The 24,957-nt window shown below is 42.9% G+C and overlaps 1 protein-coding gene across 12 annotated transcripts in view; it reads left to right on the top strand.

Moving 5' to 3' along the window:
* The first annotated feature begins 21,704 nt into the window (after positions 1 to 21,704).
* LMO7 (LIM domain 7) overlaps positions 21,705 to 24,957 on the top strand; it is a 444,867-nt gene continuing 441,614 nt past the window's right edge. For 3 of the 12 annotated variants that reach the window (XM_033950188.1, XM_033950189.1, XM_033950187.1), the window contains exons 1-2: positions 21,727 to 21,745; positions 22,112 to 22,182. In XM_033950188.1, coding sequence (XP_033806079.1) covers positions 21,739 to 21,745; positions 22,112 to 22,182 — 78 coding nt within the window. In that variant the 5' untranslated portion in view covers positions 21,727 to 21,738. Of the gene's footprint in view, positions 21,746 to 22,111; positions 22,183 to 24,957 lie in introns of those variants that run through there. The other 9 variants (XM_033950181.1, XM_033950180.1, XM_033950179.1 and 6 more) reach the window with 6 other exon arrangements.

Genomic DNA, 24,957 nt, shown 5'->3' with positions numbered 1-24,957 from the left:
GGCTTCATCGACTTGTTGATCAGAACTCCCAAGTCTCTTTCCTGGGAGGTCTCTCCAAGTACCGTCCCGGACATCCTGTATTCGTGCATGAGATTTTTGTTACCCTCATGCATTACTTTACACATCCACGTTGAACCTCATTTGCCATGTTGATGCCCATTTCTCGAGCTTGATTATGTCACGTTGCAGATCTTCGCAATCCCCCCTGTGTCTTCACTACTCTGATTAACTTCGTATCATCCGCAAATTTAATCACCTCGCTCGTCGTACCAATGTCCAGATCATTTATAAAGATGTTTTCAGTACCTCCTCCTTGCTCTGCTGTCCCCAGTCAGTAATTTTTTCTGCAAGTGAAGCAGCAGTTGTCTCGCTTGTTTTTGAAGTATTTTTTGGTGGGATTTTGTGTTCCTGTTCAGCTCCACTGACTGCCTAGCCTGTGTGAGAGGAGCAGACTTCAGTCTGCAACTGATAGGTATCCTGCTTGAACTGTGGAGCTCGGGAGTTTCCTCTGTTTGCTCATGCCATAACTTGATCAGTACTCCTAGCACAGGCTGTATGGGCACCAATTGTACTTTTTCAGAGTGCACAGTGGAGGTTGCAAATGACTTTCGTCTCTCTGCCACTTCTTGTTGATGAATCTGGCTAAGAAAGGGAGGCCGGCTTCCAAGGCTATCATTTCAAGATAGATCAGGTCAGCTATTTTCATTGTAAGCAGTAGGCAGCCTCCCTTCACTCTTCGAGAACATTTGATGAGAGGGATTACTTCTGAAGCCAGGACAATTCCTCCTGATATTTGCCAGTTAACGACTTGGTTATCCGTTCACACTTTCACCAAATTTTATAGGATGAACGTAGCAGCTCGAGAGGACTCTTTTGGAGCCTTGGTTTTGAGGCCAGGCTTATCTTTCCTAAGTTTCTGGGACTGTTAGGTATGTCCCTTGGTTCAGCATACCATCCCTTATTGCAATGGAAAAAGATTAGGTTCTTATGTTGATAATCTTTTCCAATAGATAGGGACTGACTGGGGCAGCAGAGAGCAGGAAGAAGGAGGAGGTACTGAAAATGGTAATCAGTATCTCCTGCACTGAACTTGCGGGAGTGGATGCAAGACCCATGGTTCAGCATGCCATCTCTATCTACTAGAAAAGATATCGAGGTAAGAACATAATGTTTTTAGACAACTATAAATTTCAGACAGTTGGTCACTGAGGTCCTTTCCTCCTTTAAGCAATTAAAACACTTTATGGTTGCATATTAATATTCTTTTAACTTTTGAGAGGGGAGTACTGGATTCCCAACTTATTCAAATATGTCTCATTCGAGGATATCCTGACTGGCTGGGGAAAGTTTTGGAGGCTCATGAGCTGTAGCCAACATGAACTCATTGAAGTAGAAGCCTGCAGAAGCAAGAGAACTGATGAAAACTAAAACCTATGAAATAACATGAAATCTTTTTTTTTTTCTTTTTTAATTCTCCAACTTAAGTTAAATTAAATAGTATCCAGAAGGGTTTGTTGAATCTCTCCACTGTGTGCATTGAGTATAAGACATTTGAGGTCAGTTTTTATAAATTCGTCATGGCTCAGGCTGCATTGCACTTGTGTAGAATTTGTGTGGCTTGCTGGGCAGAATATGGCAGTGGTTTCTTACTGGAACTATTCTTGAGGGCTTGAGTAGCAAAAGATTACAGTGTTAAAGGATGTCTGTCTGTTTATTCTGCTGGTTTGCCACTCTCAGCACTAAGTAATAAGCATTTGGAGTTGGGACCTGTAATTTGCTTCGGATATGGCAAACAGTACATATAATTACATTGCTATGAATCAACATGATTTGTTGACAAGGCTGTTAATGGATATATTGCTACAGGGAAGACCATGGTAAAGAAACGACCTGATAAAGGGACAAATGTGTGAACCAAATCAGAAATGCATGACATTCCAGTCTGTTTCCCCCTCATGGTTTCAGGATGTCGGCACAGGTGGAAGCAATATGCCAGTGGGTGGTTGGCTCCTTTGTGAGGTATTATAATTATAAAGTCTATGGGCATTTTTTTTTTTTTTTAAATAGAAAAAAGCTCTGCCCACCAGTGAATTCTGACTTACGTTTCTGTGGTCAGGAGGAGAGGTCTTTCTTGCAGTCAGAGCCATGCCTCCAGAATATTCTGGAGTAATTTTAGGAGGCAGAACGAGCTGAAGCAGAGACACCCCCCCACCCCCACACACACATTCCCACTAGATTTTCCTTTCACATCTTGTGAGCAATGAAAAAAAATACAAAACACAAAATGATAAATGGAGCAAAATCTAGATAAATTAAGGCTTTTGGATGAAGGGAGAACTTTTTGTGTTCTGCAGTATAAGTTAATAGATGGCAAGACTTCTAGTCTTCAAAAGCAGATTTAGCAGCCCAGTTTTCAAAATGCTGTAGCATGCTTACATAGGTTCCATAGAATTATGTAATCACAATCCAAGTTATGGCATGTTTAAAAATGGAGGGTAACTGGATAGAGCAGCTAGGTGAGAAAACACATGTGGGAGAATCTGGAGACACTTATTTGTGTTCATCTGAGGTGGTTTTGTAAACAATGACTAGGCCTTTTGAATTATTGTACACTACCTTACCTCATTTTAGTTATAGTTTATTGATGAGCTTGCTGCTTATTCTCATCCATTGAGGTTTTGGAGAGAGGGGCAATAGGGGGTGTTTGGTTGAGGGTTTACTACAGGACACAAATGAGATATAAACTTTGAAGTCACAATTAGATCAGTTGGAATTAGGTTTCCTTTATGTAACAAGATACTGTATATAACATTACATTTAAGGGCTTTGCACCAGTATTGTGGTGATCATTTATTTTAGTATTTATATACGGTACTGCTTATAGCCCAAGTGGTTTTGTTTTCTGTATTTTTACTGTTTAATAAATGACTTAAATAAACTTTTTAAAAAATTGATTTTTAGTATTTTACAAAAGGCCTTCTAGACACAGACCTCTATATTTAAAAGAAAAATGTATGACTTTCCGATGAGTCCTACCACAGGCAAAAGCCTCAGAAAAAAGCTTGCCGCATGGCATTGTAAGCATAAGTATGCTGAAATATGATTTTGAGACTTAAATCTTAAATGTAAGTAAAGGATTCTGTGTAATGCAAAGGGAGCTGATGAAGGAGCTGAGTTGTCATTATAAAATGATTTTAAACACTTTCCCACCTCATGCTGTCCTTCAAATTCCCAAGTTTAAATTAGTGAGCTGGTGTAAACATAGGCATTGCAATGGGAGGGGGGAGGCACAAATTGGCTCCCCCCTCCCCTTTGCCACCCCAGTTTCATGGGATATGTAGCTTGGCAAATCATACTTGCCTTCCCCCACCACCTCTCGATCCACTGCCCTTTGAGTCCCTTCTCTTTTCTCTCTCCCCCCCCCACCCCACCCCCGTCGTACTCTGATGACAGTGCCAGTGAAAGGCAGATGTAACTTATTGTTCCTGCACAGCTGGGACTCGCTAAAAGAAAGAGCCTCTGGAGCTGGCCGCAGTGCTCTTAATCACTGGTACTGATGTCACTGTACATAAGGGGGGAGAGGAAGAGAAGGGACTTGAGAGAGACCAGACTGCATAGAGGAGAGGAGGACAAAGATAATCATACTCTACTGAGGAAAAGGGAAACAAATTCCTGACTACCAGGGTAGCTAGAAGAAAGAGGTGCTAGTATGTGTGTGTGTGTGGGGGGGGGGGGGTCGTGATATAGGGGATGTGGGTGGAAGGGAACCAGAGATTGCCCTAAGATAGGGATGAAGGAGAAAAAGAAGATTGGGGAAGAAGCTGGATATAAGGAAGGATATGAACATATAGGGGGAATATGGGGACAAAGAGAGGGCATAGATGGAATGAGGGTGGGCATAGAGAGAGAAAGTCAAATGGACCAGAGACCCTGGAAAGAGCAGAAGATAGCTGGGACTCTGGTGGGGTACCTGTGCAGAAGATGACAGGATCTTGGTGATTGAACGAATGGGAAGTTTTGGAGGGGAGTTTTGAGGGGGTAGTAAAAACCTGGCAATTGGTAGGTATGAGTGGGGCATGTGTTAATGGGTTGGGCGAATGAGTAAAATGGGGGGAGGGGAAAACAAAGTGTGGGGAAAAGGAAGGCTAAGGAATGTGACAATGTGAATAACCTGGAAGACTAGAGAGAATGAGGTGTTGAAAAGTAATGGAGTTGGGTATAATAGCAAAAGTATAGATCTCTGAAGGGGTTGAGTGAGGGTGGAAATGAGGTTAAAAAATGGCGAGACAATGAGAAATGGGCTAGAGTAGGGGGTAGGCAATTCCGCTCCTTGAGAGCCACAGGCAGGTCAGGTTTTCAGGATATCCATAAATATGCATGAGATAGATTTGCATCTCAAGGAGGCAGTGCATGCAAATCCATCTTATATATATTAATTGTGGATATCCTGAAAACCTGACCTGCCTGTGGCTTTCAAGGACCAGAATTGCCTACCCCTAGGCTAGAGGGTAAGAGGAGGAAGAAGAGACAGGAAGGGTAGATGAGGGCTGAGAGGATGAGTACAGAGAATGGATATGGACTAGGGTGTGGGTGAAAGATGGGACGGACTAGGAGACTGGGGAATTAGAGGAAGATGGGAAAAGCCAATAGTCCCCGTTTCACCTCATCTATAAAGAGGGTGAAAGAGTAAAATAAATAGGATATAAATGCAGAGAAAAGTAAAAATAGAAAGCAGTGTTGGATACAAGGAAAAGAGGAGAGGAGAGAAGAAAATTTAAGAGACAAAAGTCGAACAGACAGATCAACGCAGTTAGAAAAATAAAATGCCCAGACAACAAAAGTAGAAAATAAAAATGTTTTCTAGTGTAGTAGGCACTACTTGAACCTGTGGGTTACGTATCTGGTATGGAGAGCCTCATTTACATGTAACCACTGGCCTCATATGGTACACTGGCTGGTTATGAGCGCAGGAGGCAGGCCAGAAGAATACTATCGGGTAAAGCACAGTTACTTACAGTAACAGGTGTTATCAATGGACAGCAGGCAGATATTCTCACATGTGGGTGACGTTATCCACGGAGCCCTGGTATTGGCCTTGGGAGGGATTTAGGGGATCTGGTTAATTGGAATCTTAGGCTACTCCCAGTGCATCCCAGAATGCACTGGGAGATGGGCCTAACATGCTGGTTGGCCCAGGTGCCTAAGGCCCCTCCTACAGGAAGAAAATTAAGCGCCTGGGCCAATCAGGCCCTTAGGCCCCTCCCCGGTGCATCCTATGATGCACTGGGAAGGGCCAGGCCCGCCGGCCAGATGTAGGCAAGAGCAGGCCAGCCAATGATACAATGTTAGAGGGGGGTCCTGGGGTGGAGGGGAGCCCTGGTAGGGGTGAGCTTTCTTGGAATCTGGGGGAGTGGTGAACCTTCAGTGTGTGGGATGGTGAGCTTTTCGGGGGGGGGGGGGGTTTCGTAGGGTATCAGCAGTAGGGATTGGGCATACCTCCTGACACGATCATTTGGGGAGATGAGCGGCCGCTAAACTTATCGCGGCAGGGAGATCCTTTGCTGTGATAAGCTCAGCGGCTGCATATGCTTACAATGTAGGCTAGCAAAGGTCTACATTGTACATGTCTCCCGCTGGCCTAGGGAGATGTATACAGCCACCTAGGTCTGCCTAAGGCTACTTCCGGGCCAAACTACACACATACCTAGCCTTAGATGGCATGTGCACCTCCCTAGGCTCCCAGAGGCACCTCCAGTGTAGGCGGTCTGCCTCGGGAGGTGTTTTTTTTTTTATTTAGAAAATGTGCATCCCAATTGGTTTGTTAGGCAGCAGTTGGCAGCCTTCATTCGGGATACTGTTTATAGAATCCAGGCCTCAGTGCGCTTCGCAAAGTTTGTGAAACACTAGCCTAGACATACGTTGAAATCCAAAAAGCAGATGTTAGATGCAGGTAGACATGCAGAGGTACATTATGGTGATAGTAACATATATAGTAGATGACGGCAGATAAAGACCTGAATGGTCCATCCAGTCTGCCCAACCTGATTCAATTTAAATTTTTTTCTTCTTAGCTATTTCTGGGCAAGAATCCAAAGCTCTACCTGGTACTGTGCTTGGGTTCCTACTGCCGAAATCTCCATTAAAACCTACTCCAGCCCATCTACACCCTCCCGGCCACTGAAGCCCTCCCCAGCCCATCCTCCACCAAATGGCCATACACAGACACAGACCGTGCAAGTCTGCCCAGTACTGGCCTTAGTCCAATATTATTTTCTGATTCTAGATCCTCTGTGTTCATCTCACGCTTCTTTGAACTCAGTCACCATTTTCCTCTCCACCACCTCTCTCGGGAGCGCATTCCAGGCATCCACCACCCTCTCCGTAAAGTAGAATTTCCTAACATTGCCTTTGAATCTACTACCTCTCAACCTCAAAATTATGTCCTCTGGTTTTACTATTTTCCTTTCTCTGGAAAACATTATGTTCTACGTTAATACCCTGCAAGTATTTGAACGTCTGAATCATATCTCTCCTGTCCTCTAGGGCAGTGTTCTTCAATATTTTTACACCTATGGACCGGCAGAAATAAAAGAATTATTTTGTCGACCGGCATCGGTCCGTGGACCGGCAGTGTGTGGGCTAAGTTGTGGGCCAGACCCCACCCATCTCTACCCAATCTCCACCCCAGACCCCGCCCCCATAATAGCACTAATTGTAACACTATTTTTTCCATTCATTTTTCACAAATACACAATATAATCTTATTAACAAAACATAATGGTTAACCACAAAATTAAACTACACAGAGCACACTGACAGCAGATGTAAATTCTCAAAATTGACATAATTCAATCACAAAATTAAAAAATAAAATCATTCCCCCCAACCTTTGTTTTCTCCCTCCCTCTAGTCTATGCTATGCCTTACTTTACCTTCTGGCCTGCTCCCGCCTGGCCATTTTATCTGGTGTTATCTTCAGGCCGGCTCCCTCTTCCTCACTGATGCAGTGCACAAAGCTGCGGGCAGCAACTCCTTGCACGTCCCATGCCTCATCTGGAAACCTTCCCTCTGACGTTGCAACGTCAGAAAGAAGGCTTCCGGTTCAGGCGCAGGATGCGCGTAGGAGCCACTGCCCGTGGCTTTGTGCACTGAATCAGCGAGGAAGAGGGAGCTGGCTCGAAGATAACGCCGCATCGATCCCACTGTGGACTGGCGGTTGAAGAACACTGTTTTGGGCCTGATGCACGTGCTGGCCCTGTGGACCGGCAGGAAATTTCTGTGGACCGGCACCGGTCCATGGACCGGTGGTTGAAGAACACTGCTCTAGGGTATACATATACAGGGCTTCCAGTCTCTCCTCCTCAATGCAGGACCAACTATGTGGAACTTAACATCATATGCTAATATTTTTGCAGTTTAGAAAATTATTGAAAACTTGCCACACTATTTTGTTCAGGCATTTTGCTAAAACAAAACCATGTATTGAGAGAGTATTTCTGTTTATTACTGCTATTTTATAGTATGATAGGATAGGAATGTCATTTTGAAGAGTTTTTAATGCTGTTTGTCTTAAGTGATTATGTATGTATTATTGTGAGCCACCTAAGTCTTAGGCAGATAATAAATATTTTGAATAAATAAAATAAATACGCCCTCAGCGGACTTAAAATTATTTGGGCCCCACTCACACACAGAGCTTTGGCAGTGAAGAGGTTAAACTCATAAACATAAAAAGTTGCAGGCTTTCTGAGCTACCTTGGTTGTTCCTCCTGGCAATACATTTAAATGTGTGTGGATATGATGCCTTGTTTTCTTTGGTGTGGATTAGGCTGTGCTATTTTTTTTCCCAATACATGTTTTTCTTTGTTTTAAATAAACATGGAATTTAAAAGGTGCTTTGTGAAAAGAAGGAACCAGCTCCTGCTGCTGCATAGCTAGAATGTGCCCATTCTTTCTTCAGCACAGATGGCTGGAAGTGGATCCAAGCAATAAATCTGCATTTGTTTGTCTGGTTTTGATAGACTGCTTTTCCATAGCAGCTCAACGCAGTGAACAATAGAACACACATAATATGATAATGACAGAAAAGAATATTGCAAACCTCTGACATGCTTAAAATTCAGAGATCAAACAGGAAAAATCAAATAATCATACCTAACAAAATATAACAAAAAAATCTCATAATAAATAGTCCAATTTAAGAATAAGACAAAAAATGCACTGAATAAAATTGGTCAGAAATGGAGAAGCTAAAAAAAAAAGTAATAACTTATAAAGATAAAACTTTATTGACATTGGTCAAAATAGAGATGTAACCTCTGCTTACCCGTTCACTCTCTGTTCTCCAGAACTTTGCTGCTGATACTTCAGTCTTCGTCTCCTCCCCTCCCAAGTTCCCACTGCTGTATGTACAAGGTAATGTACTCTCTCAATCGTGATTCAAAGAACTCGGCCCCAAGTTGCTTGTTCCAAGGGTATGCCCTTGGCCCCCACTCTGACTTTCCTTATTCCTTCTCCTTCAGTGGCCCCAAAAGCCACATAGTATGACTCCCGCCCCTCCCTCCCTCCACCCAATACCTCCATCTATTCCAGTGGTCTTAAACTCAAACCCTTTGCAGCAACACATTTTGGATTTTTTAGGTACTTGGAGGGTCTCAGAAAAAAATAGTTAATGTCTTATTAAAGAAATTACCATTTTGCATGAGGTAAAACTTTTATAGTTTATAAATCTGTCCTTTTGGCTAAGTCTTAATAATAATAATGTAATTTATAGCTAAAGAGACATATGATCAACAAACTGTTTTATTTTACTTTTGTGACTATGATAAATATACCAAGGGCCTCAAAATAGTACCTGGCGGGCTGCATGTGGCCACCGGGCCGTGAGTTTGAGACCACTGATCTATTCTATAGTATCCCCCTCCTTGTATCCAACCTCATCCATCTTTCAGAGTTCTAACCCTGTCACTCCCGCAACGTGCTCTCGTCCTTACCTGCCTTTCTCCTCTGTTCCAGCCCATGCCCTCAAAGTAGGATTGATCAATGTCTAGAATCTTTGGTACAACAGTTCCTTAGTTGCTGACTATTTCCATAGCTTGGATGTTCTGTGTATAATGGAGACCTGGCTTTGTCTGGATGATTCTGTTGCTCTCCTTGACTCATGCCCCATACGGTTCTTACTCTCCAAATACCCTGTACTGCCCATTGTGGGGGTGGTGTTGCCTGCTTGTACTCTTCCTCCCTACAGATCACATAATGCTCTTTTAAGCCCCTTGCTACCTCTGACACTATTAATTCTTTGGCTCTCTTCCTCCACTTCTTTTTATCTTGCTTTCTCTTTGCTTTTGCAATTGATGAACTCATGATTTATATCTTGGAATGTGTTCCTCCTCCCATTCAGACTCAACATCTTCCTTTTTTTTCCCTTAACCACTGCTGCTAGCTTCACTCAGCATGTCAACTTCCACACATGTTCAGTGGGTAATGCATTCACTTTGCCTGCTGTCTCCCCCTCTTCTCACACTTCCCTTCCCTGCTCTGATCACCTTTTCCTCTCTTTCTGTTGTGGTCTCCTGCACTGCACCAGCTGCCCCCTGGCTGCTATTACACACCTTCACTGACCCCACCATGAACCTTGTCAATGAGGTTGTAATCTCGTTATCACCCTCCTCACCTTCTTTGTCCCTTTCTGCCCATTATCCAAGTCTCATGCCTTCACTCTTCCCATCAACATCTGATCAACACCCTCACTCCCTTTGGTTCTCCCTGAAGCTCCGTCTCAGATTGCATCTCTGCCACAGGTCATGCTTCTTGGCTTCCTTCAAGAACTTTTGCACACAGCTCCACTCTTTTCAAACTCAGGTCCATGTAGCCAAATGTGAGTACCTCAGCAAGTGCCTCTTGGCTTCTGCTAACTGCCTGCAGACTGCTTTAATGTATTCTTGAGCAACTGTCTCCTCCCACAGTTACCCCTGCTTATGACCTTTCTATTTTTTTTCACTTACTTGGTTTGTCAATGCCTGAATTTCCAAGATTTCTTCTCTGCACCATACCCTGTCCTAGAATCCTCCTTCCCTGGATCTCACCACCCTCTTCCCTAAATACTTCAGATTTCCTTTCTGTGCCTTCCCCCTTTTCTGTTACCTGGCACTCATTCAATCTGTCTTCTTTAGTCTCCTTACTTTGTTGTGTGCTCACTCAATCTCTTCTCCCCCTTGGACCTCTAGGCTGCATGCCTGGTCAGTCATCTTCTACCTTCTTCCTCTCTTCCACTCCAGTTTTATCCTCAACTTTGTGCCCCCTCCCTGGAAACATGCCATGATTCAATCTCTCCTCAAGAAGCCCCACCTTGATCTTGGTCTCACCTCATCCAATTTCTTTTTTTTTTATTCTTTATTTATATTTTAAACTTTTGACATACTTATCAGTCAAAGAAAGAATACAATGCAAACAGAAATATTCTTAGCAAGTGTTAACTTCTTGCGAAAAAATTAAACAATGAAATAATAAATCACAGAGTATAATTAGTCCTCAATAACTAGAGGAGGAGCTGCAGCTAGGCTGAAAAATTAACAAGTAACTCTTTAACAAAGAAAAATAAGATGGAGCTAACAGGTGTCAGAACTTATCCTCCTGGAGCTTGTACTTGGATGTAACAGGTTCACATAGTAGTTACAGGCTGCCCAAGGGCAGAGAGAAATCTAGACAGCTGGTGTGGTTCATAGTAAATGTATTGACTATCTTTATAGACCATAATGCATTTACAAATGTAGCATCTAAAGCAGTGCATATACATAGATCTCATGCATATTCATTGGGGAAATCCTGAAAACCCGACTAGATTGCTGCCCTCAAGGAGGGACTTTGAGACCCCTGCTCTATCACATCTCCATTCTCTCCACCTCACTTTCTACCCTCAATGGCTTTCTCCAACTCTCCATCATGTTTCCAGCTGGCTTAAGGATAACCATCTTTTTTTTTACACATCAAAATGTTAAGCCATTGTGTTCCCCATCCCACACTCGCCCTTGCCTTCTGCCTTTCTCTATAATCATCCACTCCCTCTCTGTGACACTGTCAAAATCTTGGGCATCATTTTCAACTCTAAGCTGACCTTTAAGACCCAGATAAATTTCATAGTCTGCTCCCATTTCTTTGCTCTATACCAGGGATCTCAAAGTCCCTCCTTGAGGGCCGCAATCCAGTTGGGGATTTCAGGATTTCCCCAATGAATATGCATTGAAAGCAGTGCATGCACATAGATCTCATGCATATTCATTGGGGAAATCCTAAAAACCTGACTGGATTGCGGCCCTCAAGGAGGAACTGTGAGACACCTGCTCTATACCACATTCAACCCCTGCACTCTTTACTCAGTCATCTGTTTATTTGCACCTTTTTCCTTTCCATTGTTATTTCTCACATTGATTATTGTAATTCCTTATATTCTGATCTCCCTCTGTTCACTCAAACATCTTCAACTCATTCATTCCACTGCTGTTAAAGCTGTGAGCAGAGTGAAGGAGTTTAGCCATGTTACCCCTTCCTTCGTTCGGAACACTGACTTCTGGTATTAATCCACATTAAATTCAAAACCCTCTGCCTGGTCTTCAAATCGCGACTCCTTTCTGCTCCAGCACATAAGAACATAGGAATTGCCACTGATGGGTCAGACCAGTGGTCTATCGTGCCCAGCAGTTCGCTCAAGCGGCGACCCTTAGGTCAAAGACCAGTGCCCTATTAGAGTCTAGCCTTACCTGCATATGTTCTATTCCAGTAGAAACTTATCCAACCTTGTCTTGAATCCCTGAAGGGTGTTTTCCCCTATAACAGCCTCTGGAAGAGCATTTCAGGCTTCTACCACTCTGGGTGAAGAAAAACTTCCTTACGTTTGTACGGAATCTTTTCCCTTTAAACTTCAGCGAGTGCCCTCTTGTTCTCTTTACGTTGGAGAGGGTGAACAGTCTTTCTTTCTCTACTGTCAATTCCCTTCAATATCTTGAATGTTTTGATCATGTCCCCTCTGTCTTTTCTTCTCAAGGGAGAAGAGACCCAATTTCTCTAGCCTCTCGTACGGCAACTCCCCCAGTCCCTTAACCATTTTTGTCGCTCTTCTCTGGACCCTTTCCAGTAGTACTATGTCCTTTTTTGTGTATGGCGACCAGTATTGGATGCAATATTCCAGGTGGGGGCATACCATGGCCCGGAATAAAGACATGATAACCTTTTCAAATCTGTTTGTGATCCCCTTCTTAATCATTCCTAGCATTCTAGCCCTTTTCGCCACTGCTATTTTATGGTCCTGTCCCAACCTGTCTTTTAACTATTTCTTGTGAGACCAGCTTCTGCTATTTTGGTTTAGTCCTCGCATCTGTATGGAACCTTCCTATCCAAAGTTAAAACACTACATAGAATTCATCTGTTTGAATCCTTTTGGTTGTTCTTGATATTGTCTCCCCTACTCCTTTTTTTTTTTTTTTTCCATGTTCATGATGGTGCATATCTACAAAAAAAAAAAGCAAGGCTATGGAAACTTAACCATTAATAATAAATCCATAAATTAAAAAATCAGTCATTTCAACTAGCCCATGTCACAGCACATGCTATAAATTATCAAGAAGAAATAATAAGACAATAACTGGATTAATGTATCCTATTAACAGTGCAGAATTATGTTAATTACTCCTCTAAATAATTATTTCCCCTGAGCTTTAAGAAATTGTTCTAATTGTAGTGAATCCTAAAAAACACAGGTCCTGTTTTACAAAGCTACAGAAGTGTCCACAGTTCAGCAAATGTGACGCAGCCTATAAGAACTGAATGGGCTGCATCACATTTGCCGTACGGGAATTTCTACCATGGCTTTGTAAAAGGGACCCATAATCTTTACTATGAAAGATCAACAAATTCTTAAATGGAAATTTTAAAAAATGCATAGCTCCTAAAACTCTAGATTTCAAAGCCTAAAAGGCTTTGAGTCTTAAATTGTGCAGCCCTGGCGACATCATTGCTCCACAGAAAAGCCACATCTTTCTTCTTTATCACATCTTGGGCATCTTCAAGGAATGCAGTCAAGTCAAATTTCAGGTGATACCAATTAGTCTATTCCATGTTCAGAAGGGAGCTTCTTACCACCTAAATAATAATTAGAAATAAGTATGAGGGGCCACTGAAAAGTTCTCAGCCCAACCAAGAAAGTTGGGGCAGCCTCCATTGAGGGCTATACACCTAATCCAGCGCTTTCCCATTCCATATTTTTCAGACAGAACAAAAAAAGTGGAAAATCACTGGGACTAAATGTATAGCCCTCAATGGAGACTGCCCTTTCTTGGTTGGGCTAAGAACTTTTCAGCAGTTCCTCATAATGTCAGCTCTTTCTAAACCTATGATGACTTTGAGATACTTTCTCAATAGAATATCAGGTGACAACAAATATATCACTGAAAAATTCATGAAACAAAGTTTTCTAGCCCTTCTAGTATTCTACATTTCTTATTTCAGATGCAATCTAAACAAATCTTTTATTGCTGATGCAGAAACTTCCTGGAGAACCAAAGCCTGAGTCGCCACAGCTGACTATTGTTGATCAAGAACCAAAACATTTTCGTCCACATTAATCAATTTATCTACAACCTCTTGAGAAAATGTCTGACTCTGGGAAATGACTGTTTTTAACAAATCCTCCATTCTATGACTAATTACCCACAAGTATTTTAAAGTAATTTCCTGTAGAGCTCCTGACACCGGCTGATGCTGGAGCTTCTTTAAGACACAGAGCTTTGTCCTTGGTTGATCCAGATCAGGAGATAAAGGACCTTAATTTGAAGGACCCATTCCACACCCAGCTCTAGAGGAGGTGGAGGGGTATGATCAGAAGAGCTAAGAGAAAACTCCCAATAGGGCTGGAAGTTGAGTCATGCATCAAAGCTACAGATACAATTACATGCTGTTCCATCAGGCCAGATGTTACCAGAGTTGATACTGTAATCTTGGCGTTGTTTTCCCATAATTCTAATTTTAATTAGTACCTTAATATAATCTCATGGCTCCAAGTGGCAAAGTGTGCCCCTTAAGACATGCCCTATGACTACAAGGAAAAACTGAGGACCTCTATGTCTAAGGGGTGTCCTCTCCTTTGCCAGAATGGAATTAATAACTAACTCCCGCAGTGGCTCTCAACCTGCCCTGACATAACAGGATCAGGAATACTACCCTGTTGACACAGGGCACGTCTGGTAACACCTCCTCCGATTATCTTTTTTGTTAACTGCATAGTCACCTCTATGGACTCCTGGTATATCAAGCACTAAAAATAAAACACTGTTTATAAGAAACCGATGGGTCCTACTGGGCCCAAATAAGAAAAAATGTATTCCATAAGGTGTGGTAAAAGGCATTGTGTCCCTATATTGAAGTAATCATGGGGTTATGTCATGATGCTCAGGGTTTTTATAATACATATGAAGAAACTCTGCATATAAACTCATATCTAACCCAAATCCCTCTAATTAAATGAACTCTATAATGAGTTCAAAAGTGTGACCTTGAAAGCTTGTTTGATAAATGCTCAAGCCATTTGATCCAAGGTTGCCACTATTCAGCCTTGATAGTAGAGCAGAATAGAGATATATCTTATGTGATAGAATTGTGGTTAATGACTCTGTTACTCCCACTGGAGTCTCTTCTGGCTTATACAGTATCACCAGTAGCTGCTCAAAATGGGAAAGTAGAGAAAGATAGCCTTGGCTAATTTCACCAATTTTTACAAATGACTATCCAGCAAGAATAGTACAAAAATACTTTCTAATAAGATTAGGTAATGCTTTTCTTTTAGTTTTTCGGGTACTGAGGATGTGAGTAATGTAGCCGACGAATTATAGATGTTTTAAAATGTCTTGAGAATTTTCTAGTATTTTGAATTTAGGTGTTTTTTAATTTGAAAATTGATTCAGTTACGATTAAAACCTTTTTATATTACTGTTACTCTGGGTTGATGCAATGAATAAGGATTCCTTTTCTTAACATGTGTTAGGCTGGTGGTGTGGTAAGTTTTGTGCTTTTTTTTTTTTATATTTTAAGGCCTTTTTTTTTTTGCAAGGGATAAAACTGAGCAGGGCATGGGTGGAGGATAGGTATGGAAAATGTTTGGCACGGAATGTACTGCATTTACCACATACTAACTTAATACACAGTATAGGACCAATTGCATCCTCCTAAACAGGAGGACCTAAAGGTTTCCACATTAACTGCAAGAAGAGTACCATGCCCTAATGCAGGGGTGCAAAGTCCCTCCTTGGCCGCAATCCAGTTGGGTTTTCAGGATTTCCCCAATGAATATGCATGAGATCTATTAGCATACAATGAAAGCAGTGCATGCAAATAGATCTCATGCATATTCATTGGGGAAATCCTGAAAACCCAACTGGATTGCGGCCCTTGAGGAGGGACTTTGACACCCCTGCCCTAATGGCATTTTAACACGATAGCTGAAGGTTACAGCTGCGTATTCCCTCCTCACACCCACTTTTGCATTTGACACATGTTAATTTCCTGCATTAAAGAGTGGTATATGTAAAATCTAATTTTCTTATATAAGATTGTCTAAGTGCCCTGACACAGGTTGAAAGACAAAAAAATTGATAACTGAAGAAATTTGCAACTTATTTAGAGGTTTGGTTGAAGGAGACAACCACAGCAACCTCAAGCCCTGTCCCCAAGCTCTTGAGTGGTTGATGCTGTTTTTCGGCAAATAATAGTGGAGTCGTGGAGCCAGTGGCCCATCATCACTCTCGTTAGTACTACCTTTTTTTTTTTCATTGGTTAGATCATACTTCCATGTCCTGTGTTCTACTAAGGGTGAGGTACACATTTGCAAAAGATGAGGGCTAGGAACAATCATGACACTGGCCTTACCTTATCACTAACCTTAAGTTAATCTTGCTCAAAAAAGTGATAGAGCTGATGCTTAAACAGGTGCATGGGATCAGGGTATTCTAAGGCAGCAAACACTGCTGCATTTAGATGCGAAACCTGTGACCGTTCTTTTAGAGTCCCTGTGGGAAGAACTGTTCACTTTGAATAACTCACTTCAGGTACAATGCATGTACAGTACATTTCATTTAAGCAAAATAATATTTCTGTGCTGTTTTTGACCATATTCAAGGGCAGAGTCAGTAAGCTGCAAGAACTGAATGTTTGGTGATGAGGTTGTGTGGAGAATGTTTGGAGATGAGGATGTTATCTTTATTTTCCCCCTCCATTATTAATTTATTTGGATATAAAAATTTGCTTCTATCCTTTATTTTGTCTTTGTAGTAGAATTTCTTCCTAAGCACTGAATCTAATGGTTCAGTAATATGCCTGCCTCTAATATTCTCCTGCAGACATCACACCCTGACATATGACAGAAAATGAGGGAGGAAGTGCTGCACCCTAACATACAAGTGTCTCCCTTCAGTTCTGGCTTGGAATTGCCTCTCTTTGGTGAAATGGGGCTAAGGCTTCTGTGAAGGCAGTTTGCACAGATGATGAGTACCGGCGTTATGGTCATTACATCGATGTGTTAACTAGATGGTCAAAATTGAGGCCTATAGTTCATCACATATTTTAACCTGCTTTCTTAAAGGATGTTTGGGTGAGGGCCGGGAGTGTTGTTTAATATCAGTCATGGAGAGGGGGGGGCCTATGGGCTAGGGGTCTGAAAGTTAATTTTAGGTAGGGGGGAACCAAGAAGACCCTGGAAACAGTGGTAAGAGCACAAACAGAAGGAAGTGCAACCAGAACCTGACAAGATGATTAGAAAAATAAAACCACTAAATAGCACATGCAGAAAAATGATTGTATTTTCAAGTTCTGAGAATTTACAGCTGCTGCCTATATTTTGCATTGTTCAAGACCAAATGCTTTTCTATTTCTCTGGTGTTGCAGTGCATGTAGAGAGGCCAGTAGTTTAGGGTTTTCTTTGAATACATTAATATAGAGTTTATCTCTGTTCTGCATGTGTGACCAAGGCCAGGTGTTCTGCTACAACTGTCTAGAAGTTTAATTGGTGTCATGATCCCAAGTACTTGAAGATCTTTGGGCTAGATTCACTAACCTTCCCGATCCGCAGCAGGCTGACAAATTCACAAAGGGTCAACATGCAAATGAAGGCGATCGGAGGAACGCTCCCCCACCAACATACGGATTGCTAGTGGGTAATCCTGAAGCATGTACAGACCATCTTCTTGGTCTGTAGATGGTCTGCGCATGCTTTCAGAGCATGAAACTTTTTTTTTTAAAACCCCCCATGATACTTTTGGAGCACCTCTTCTCTGCTTCTGAAAAGGGGGCCCAGCCAAGACTGTCCAGTCTCCATCCTCCCTCTTGCTAGCTTCAGTACAAGTGCTTGGCTTGAAAATGCCCAAGATACAGGCCTTGCCCTGAACAAGAGTACCCACACTAAAAAAATCGCTTGCAAGGCTGGTTCAGTTTCGCTGTATGCAAAATTGCAGATAAGGAAAACTTTGCAAGCCTGTGGTTTTAACCTGCGGGTTAAAACCACGGGCTCGCACTGCGGGGAAGGGCAGGAGAGTCAGGGCAGAGAGAGAGAGAGATGTCATCACTTCTGTATGTCAGAGCCAGTTCTTGGGAATGATTTATGGACAACTTCAAGCTCTGTGTTTAAAGGTAGGCACTGGCACTCTGGAAAGCTCTGTTCTCCCCAATCCCAGGTCCATAAACATTCGTCTTGAGGTTCAGAATATTACAATGCACAGTTTCAGGATTGCCAATTTCCAGAGTTGGAATGCCAGAATCTGCAGATTTAAGGCTATGCTGCCCAAAGAAAGTGAAGCACAATCAAGCAAGGAGAGGGGCTGTGTAAAGTTCAGATCCCAGGGCGGCAAGAGGAAAGTCGGGGCAGAGAGCGGGGAAGTCGGAAAGGACCTGAGTGACTGGTCCTCAGCAGTCACTTATTGTTTGATGGGCCAGCCCGGTTGGTGTCCCTAATTTTTTTTTTTTTAGTGAATCGCTGCCTGCCTATATTTGCATGCCTTTCCCCCCTCATTTGCATGCGTGGATCAGAATCAGATTGGGAGGCAGATTAGTGAATTGGGTCCTGGTCGCTAAGTGGTCAGGACTTGATCAGTGGGCTTAGTGAATCTAGCCCTTTATCTGCTCTCCTTCACCCCTTTTGGCCCTGACTTAAAAATTAGCAAACTGCTGAAGCTATAAAAAAAAAAAAAAAAAGTTGTTAGTATTTATTTTAAATGATCTTTAAAGATTCAGTTCATTCTTGGTGCATTATTAACAAAAATGTCCTGATAACTGCAAAGGTGATATCTAAACCAAATATATTTATAATGGAGTCATGAAAGGCACTGAGGTCCTTTCTCTCACGGATGACCATCCTTTCGCAGTCATCAAAACCTGATTTAGGGCTCCCTGCTGAAACAGAGCTTCTAGCAATAGTTCTTCATTTTAAGTATTAGTCCTGATCCCCCCAACATTTTCTGTGTTTTGATTCAATCTAGCACCACAAAGCTTCATTCACACTACCCACGGCTTTCCTCTCCCCTTAATTACTTCATTCTCTGTACCAAACTATAGTTGCACCCTGTACACCTGATCCACTAGCAACTCCCCATCATGCTTCTACTCAACTTTCACACCGGAAATGTTCTCGAAAGAATTCTGCAGGCATAAATCAGTGCTGGGGAAGTAATTATACAAAAAGTATTTACACTAAGAAAATTGAAATATGTGTAAAGGTGCTACATAACGACTACCGATTTGTATGTGAGTATGTCAAAATAATAAAATAGAAGGGTATAGACGGGAGCTAAAGGAGCAAGGCCACTTCACCTGAAGGCCAAAGTGACTGAATTAAACCAGGTGTACGGTGAAAATTGACCTGGTTCCCAATCTGAAAGGCCACCACCTCAAAAAAAAACAAACAACAAACATCTGTCAGCTGCTGTGCTAGGCAGTTTGTAGAGGAGTGACAGTGTGTGCCTTAGAAGCAGTGGGGAAATAAGCAGCCGCCGGGATGGGACCTGTCTAGCACACTTGTATATGTTATACCAAGAATATGTTATGGCAATGGTCTTAAACTCAAACCACATTTTGGATCTGTAGGTACTTGGAGGGCCTCAGAAAAAATAGTTAATGTCTTATTAAAGAAACTCTTCATAGTTTATAAATCTTTCCTTTTGGCTAAGTCTTAATAATAATATTGTAATTTATAGCTAAAGAGACATGATCAAGAAACTGTTTTATTTTACCTTTGTGATTATGATAAACATACCGAGGGCCTCAAAATAGTACCTGGTGGGCCGCGAGTTTGAGACCACTGTGTTATGGTATTCTTGGTATAGCATTTTAATGAATTATTTTAATGAGTGATTCCTGGGGATTGGAGGAGAGCGGATGTGGTCCCTATTAATAAAAGTGGTCACAGGGATGAAGCAGGAAACTACAGGCCGGTGAACCTCACTTTAGTGGTTGGAAAAATAATGGAAGTTTTGCTGAAAGAAAGGATAGTGTACTTCCTTGAATCTAATGGGTTACAGGATCCGAGGCAACATGGCTTTACAAAAGGTAAATCGTGCCAAACGAACCTGATTGAATTTTTTGATTGAGTGACCAGAGATGTAATTTACTTGGATTTCAGCAAAGCCTTTGATACAGTTCCTCATAGGAGGCTGTTGAACAAACTTGAAGGGCTGAAGTTAGGACCCAAAGTGGTGAACTGGGTCAGAAACCGGCTGTCGGACAGACGCCATATGGTGGTGGTTAATGGAAGTCGCTTGAAGGAAGGAAAGGTGAGTAGTGGAGTCCCTCAGGGATCAGTGCTGGGGCCAATCCTGTTCAATATGTTTGTGAGTGACATTGCTGAAGGGATAGAAGGAAAAGTGTGCCTTTTTGCAGATGATACCAAGATTTGTAACAGAGTAGACACCGAAGAGGGAGTGGAAAATATGAAAAAGGATCTGCAAAAGTTAGAGGAATGGTCTAATTCCTGGCAACTAAAATTCAATGCAAAGAAATGCAGAGTAATGCATTTGGGGATTAATAATAGGAAGGAACCATATATGCTGGGAGGAGAGAAGCTGATATGCACGGACGGGGAGAGGGACCTTGGGGTGATAGTGTCTGAAGATCTAAAGGTGAAAAAACAGTGTGACAAGGCAGTGGCTGCTGCCAGAAGGATGCTGGGCTGTATAAAGAGAGGCGTAGTCAGTAGAAGGAAGAAGGTGTTGATGCCCCTGTACAGGTCCTTGGTAAGGCCCCACTTGGAGTATTGTGTTCAATTTTGGAGACCGTATCTGGCGAAGGACGTAAGAAGACTTGAGGCGGTCCAGAGGAGGGCGACGAAAATGATAGGAGGCTTGCGCCAGAAGACGTATGAGGAGAGACTGGAAGCCCTGAATATGTATACCCTAGAGGAAAGGAGAGACAGGGGAGTTATGATTCATACATTCAAATACTTGAAGGGTATTAACGTAGAACAAAATCTTTTTCAGAGAAAGGAAAATGGTAAAACCAGAGGACATAATTTGAGGTTGAGGGATGGTAGATTCAAACGCAATGTTAGGAAATTCTACTTTACGGAGAGGGTGGTGGATGCCTGGAATGCGCTCCCGAGAGAGGTGGTGGAGAGTAAAACTGTGACTGAGTTCAAAGAAGCGTGGGATGAACACAAAGGATCTAGAATCGGAAAATAAGATTAAATATTGAATTAAGGCCAGTACTGGACAGACTTGCACAGTCTGTGTTTGTATATGGCCGTTTGGTGGAGGATGGGCTGGGGAGGGCTTCAATGGCTGGGAGGGTGTAGATGGGCTGGAGTAAGTCTTAACAGAGATTTCGGCAGTTGGAATCCAAGCACAGTACAGGGTAAAGCTTTGGATTCTTGCCCAGAAATAGCTAAGAAGAAAAAATTAAAAATTTTTAATTGAATCAGGTTGAGCAGACTGGATGGACCATTCGGATCTTTATCTGCCGTCATCTACTATGTTACTATGAATATCAGTAATTGACTATATTTATCCTACTTTGTATTTTATTTATTTAGATTTTTATCCCGTCCTCCCAGTAGCTCAGAACGGTCTACAATCAAATATTCACAGTGGAGTACATTTGGACAGTAAAGACTATAAATACAAGGACTATAAAGTAATTTAAGTACAGGTTAAGAATGGACTGTACAGCAATTTAAGTAGAAGTTTCGAATGGGGAAGAGAGGTTAGAGGGGAGAGGGGTTTAAGGGGGGGTGAGGCTAGACTGTGGTTGAAGTTTAGTTGAAGAGGAGGGTCTTTACCCTTTCCGGAAGGTCATCAATGAGTTCTGTAGTCTGATTTGTGGGGGGAGTTCCCGAGTTGGGGGATGTAGCACACTTGTATAGCCTGAATAGTGGCTTCATTGAGGCGATAGCCACCTGATCGGACGGGATTCTCTCTGATTTTCACTCCCCTGTATTATTTGACAAATTAGCCCGAGCCTTTTTTTTATTTTTTTTAGGAGAGGCAGAAAATGTGAACTACTATGAGATTTGGAGGTGGAGCTGATTCCCGAGATATCTTCATTCAATGATAGCGTGAAAGCACACACAGCTTGTCAGTGAACCCAGAGCTCGGTGCGGCGGGCTCGGGGTGCAGATCCCGCTCCCCCCTCCCCCCCCCCCCCCGCAGGTCTAAGGGCGGGGCCGGGAGGATAGCTCTCACCTGCCCAGGTTCAACTAACTCCTGCCCGCGGCTGATGGCAGGTCAGAACTGGAGACGGTGTCCCTCCCCCAATCTCTCCGGCTCTGACGTCCTCGGCCCTAGTTTCCCCTTGTCACTTTTTTGTGCCGGTGTTCAGAGACGTAGGTTCTCCTCCCCCCCTCCCTCAATAATCACGGTTTGAGCCCTGTAAGTCCACTAGTGAGAGCTCAGCTACATATTCCCTCCCTCCCTCCCTTCCCCCCCTCCCAACTAGTTCTTGCTGGGATTCTTGTGGCAGCAGGGTAACGAGCTCCGTCTTGAGAAGGGCAGCGGTATAGGCTTCTCTGTCTCAGCTAGCCGACGACTAAGCCGAGTGTGTTTTGATTTTTTGTTTTTTTATTTTATTTAAATCTTGTCTTTTGCTTCAGTCATGGATCGGCGGGAGAACGTGGATCCCGACTGCGACTCGGCGTTTGCTGAGGCTCAGAGATGGGTGGAGGTGAGCGTTCGCTTTCAATGAGCGTTTCCAGGACCGCAAACAAACTCCTGACGCTTGCATGTTTGGGGGCGTTTTTTGGGGGGGAGACTTTCGGCAGGGAGCCTTTTACTGTAATTCCTGGAGGGGAAGTTTTGGGCATCTACATCCCCAGGTACTTTTACTTGGAAAGCATTTTGTACGTTTAACTTATTACTAGGTCTCGGGCTTGAGGGTAGAGCAGGGGGTCCCCGAAGTCCCTCCTTGAGGGCCGCAATCCAGTCGGGGTTTTCAGGATTTCCCCAATGAATATTTATGAGATCTATGTGCATGCGCTGCTTTCAATGCATATTCATTGGGGAAATTCTGAAAACCCCGACTGGATTCGGCCCTCAAGGAGGGACTTTGGGGTAGAGAGTGTAGTTACAGTGCTAGTGTACTGGACTACACGGAATTGCAAGGTTAGCAAAGAGGGGAAAAAAATATATATAAATAAAGTGCTCTTTCATTGAGTGACAATGCATAACTTTGCCTAGCCTAAAGGAGAGGCTGCACCGCTTGGACACCGGCAAGGGCGTTACTCCCTTAAGTTAATTCAATAAAAAAACATTTCACCTTTTATATATTGTGTTGGTTAATCTTTATTTTCGCGGGAGGAGAAACTTGATCCTCTTTGGGCTCCTTTTACTAAGCTGCGTTGGGGCATTACCATGGGGAATAGCGCGCGCTAGACCTTAACGCCAGCGTTGAGCTGGCGTTAGTTCTAGCCGCATAGCGCGCGGTAATATCCTGCGTGCGCTAAAAACACTAGTGCACCTTAGTAAAAGGAGCCCTATGTATTTCGTAGAGGTTCAGTGACTGCCCCCCTTTCCTCGCCCTTGTTTCTGAATCGGTAACTATTCTGACAAATAAAACGTTTTAGTTAGACTTACTGAGCAAAATGTTGAAGCAACCCATGGAAAGCCCAAGAGATGGCTTCTTGTTTTAAGCACCCATTTGCCAAATCTGTAGTTTTTGATGTAAAGAAGCTGATGTGGAGTGTCATCGAGGGACACTTTAAAAATGACATGATAGTTTTGGGCTGTAGGTGGCTGATCTAATATCCCTTTGAGTTCTGTATATCTCTCTGGGGCTTTTCCTGCCTTGGTATGAGACGGTCGAGGGTTGTATTAGTGGACATGAATCCCCCTGCGTGGTGTCCGCATTACTTTGCTTCAAAGCAGGGCAGTAAAAAGCAGTGTCTGTAAAGATTTTAAGAGACAGAACAGGTAAAGTTCTTATTTTCCCCTTTAATAGTGAAAATGCAAGTTGAATAATTTAGATTTGTCTGGTACCCATGCACATATTTCTGATGATACAGTACTGTTCTGCCAATTCTCTTTAAGAATATACTTGTTTTAATTCTTATTTATAAGACTAGGAGTGCTTAATGTGGCATGTGAAATCCACTAATCGTTCCATCCAGGCCTTAATTAGAAGATGACTTTTTTTCCCCCCCCCCTTTAGCGGGTGAGCTAGTCTGTTTAGATTTATTAAAAACAAAGCAAGGAAGTGGGGAAGGGACACTGATCAGACCACTGGGTGGATACATTGTTTAGATTTATTAACCACTTTTTTTTTTCTTCTTGAAGAGATTCCGCCTGTTAGAATCCAGAGTAGAGGGTGTAAGGAGACTTAAGAGAAAAAAAGATTAAGCATCAAATCCTATTTTTCTTTGGAATTACAAACATCCTGCCAGAGGAGTCAACTTTTCAAAATTATTTGATCATGCACGTCCAGGGTGGGTTGGAAAATATTTTTAATTTGAGTGCAATTTTTGAATATGAAGATGGGGGCGATATATGTTTTTGTCATGGATTACAATTTTGATTGAATTTAGGTGCTATTATAGTGTAATATGATTGTATAATATTGTCGCACTTATTTTTGGCTTCAAAATGAATAAAGATATTTAATATATATAGTCAAACCTTGGTTTGTGAGTAACCCGGTTTGAGAGCGTTTTGCAAGACGAGCAAAACATTCTCGCAAAACTTGTCTCGCAAACCGAATGTTGACTCGATTTGCGAACACCCACCCCGAGAACCGGCATCGCTCGCTCCCGCTCACAAAGGCCCCCCCCCCCCGCGTGCGAACCGGCACCCCCCCCCCCCCCCGCCTGACCAACTTTTACTCACCCCCCGTCTGGCACCGGCACGAGAACCGGCATCGCTCCCCCCCTCCCACTCGCAAAAGGCCACCCCCGCTCAAATCAGCCCCCCCCCCCCGTGAGAACAGGCACCCCCTGCCCGACCAACTTTAACTCACCCCCCCCCCCATCTGGCACCGGCACACAGCCCACAGGACGTGCCGGTGCCGCTTGAAGATCTTCTTCCTGCCTCTGCCAACTTTGAGCATGCATCTGCGCATGCTCAAGCCCTTCTAATTCTCCCTCTCCCTTTCCCTGGGTCTGATGTGAAAAGCTCTGGTGCACTCCTATGAGTGTAGGGTTGTGAATGGAAGTAGGAGGAAGAGCTCCAGAAAGCTTTAGCTGTGGGGTAAATAAACCACCAGTCAGACCAGGACATCAGTGTATTTTATTAACCAAAAAAACTAGTTGTTTAATTTGAGCCGCCTTGCCTGTCTCCTTATCTATTGTTTTTGAGAGGGAAGACGGTGTGTTTTCCTACTTAGGCCCCATCCAGTATGTGAGAACTAGACATGCTGCTGATCTGGTCCTTTCTCATCCCCATGTTTGCATCATGTTGAGTTCCACAGTGGGAACATCAGAAGAGTGGACTTGGAAGACCTTGAAAGGCA

This window comes from Geotrypetes seraphini, chromosome 6 (genome assembly GCF_902459505.1).
Source record: "Geotrypetes seraphini chromosome 6, aGeoSer1.1, whole genome shotgun sequence".
Taxonomy (NCBI): Eukaryota; Metazoa; Chordata; class Amphibia; order Gymnophiona; family Dermophiidae; genus Geotrypetes; species Geotrypetes seraphini.
The sequence above is the reverse complement of the archived record's forward strand: the minus strand, read 5'-3'. Positions and strand labels throughout refer to the sequence as shown.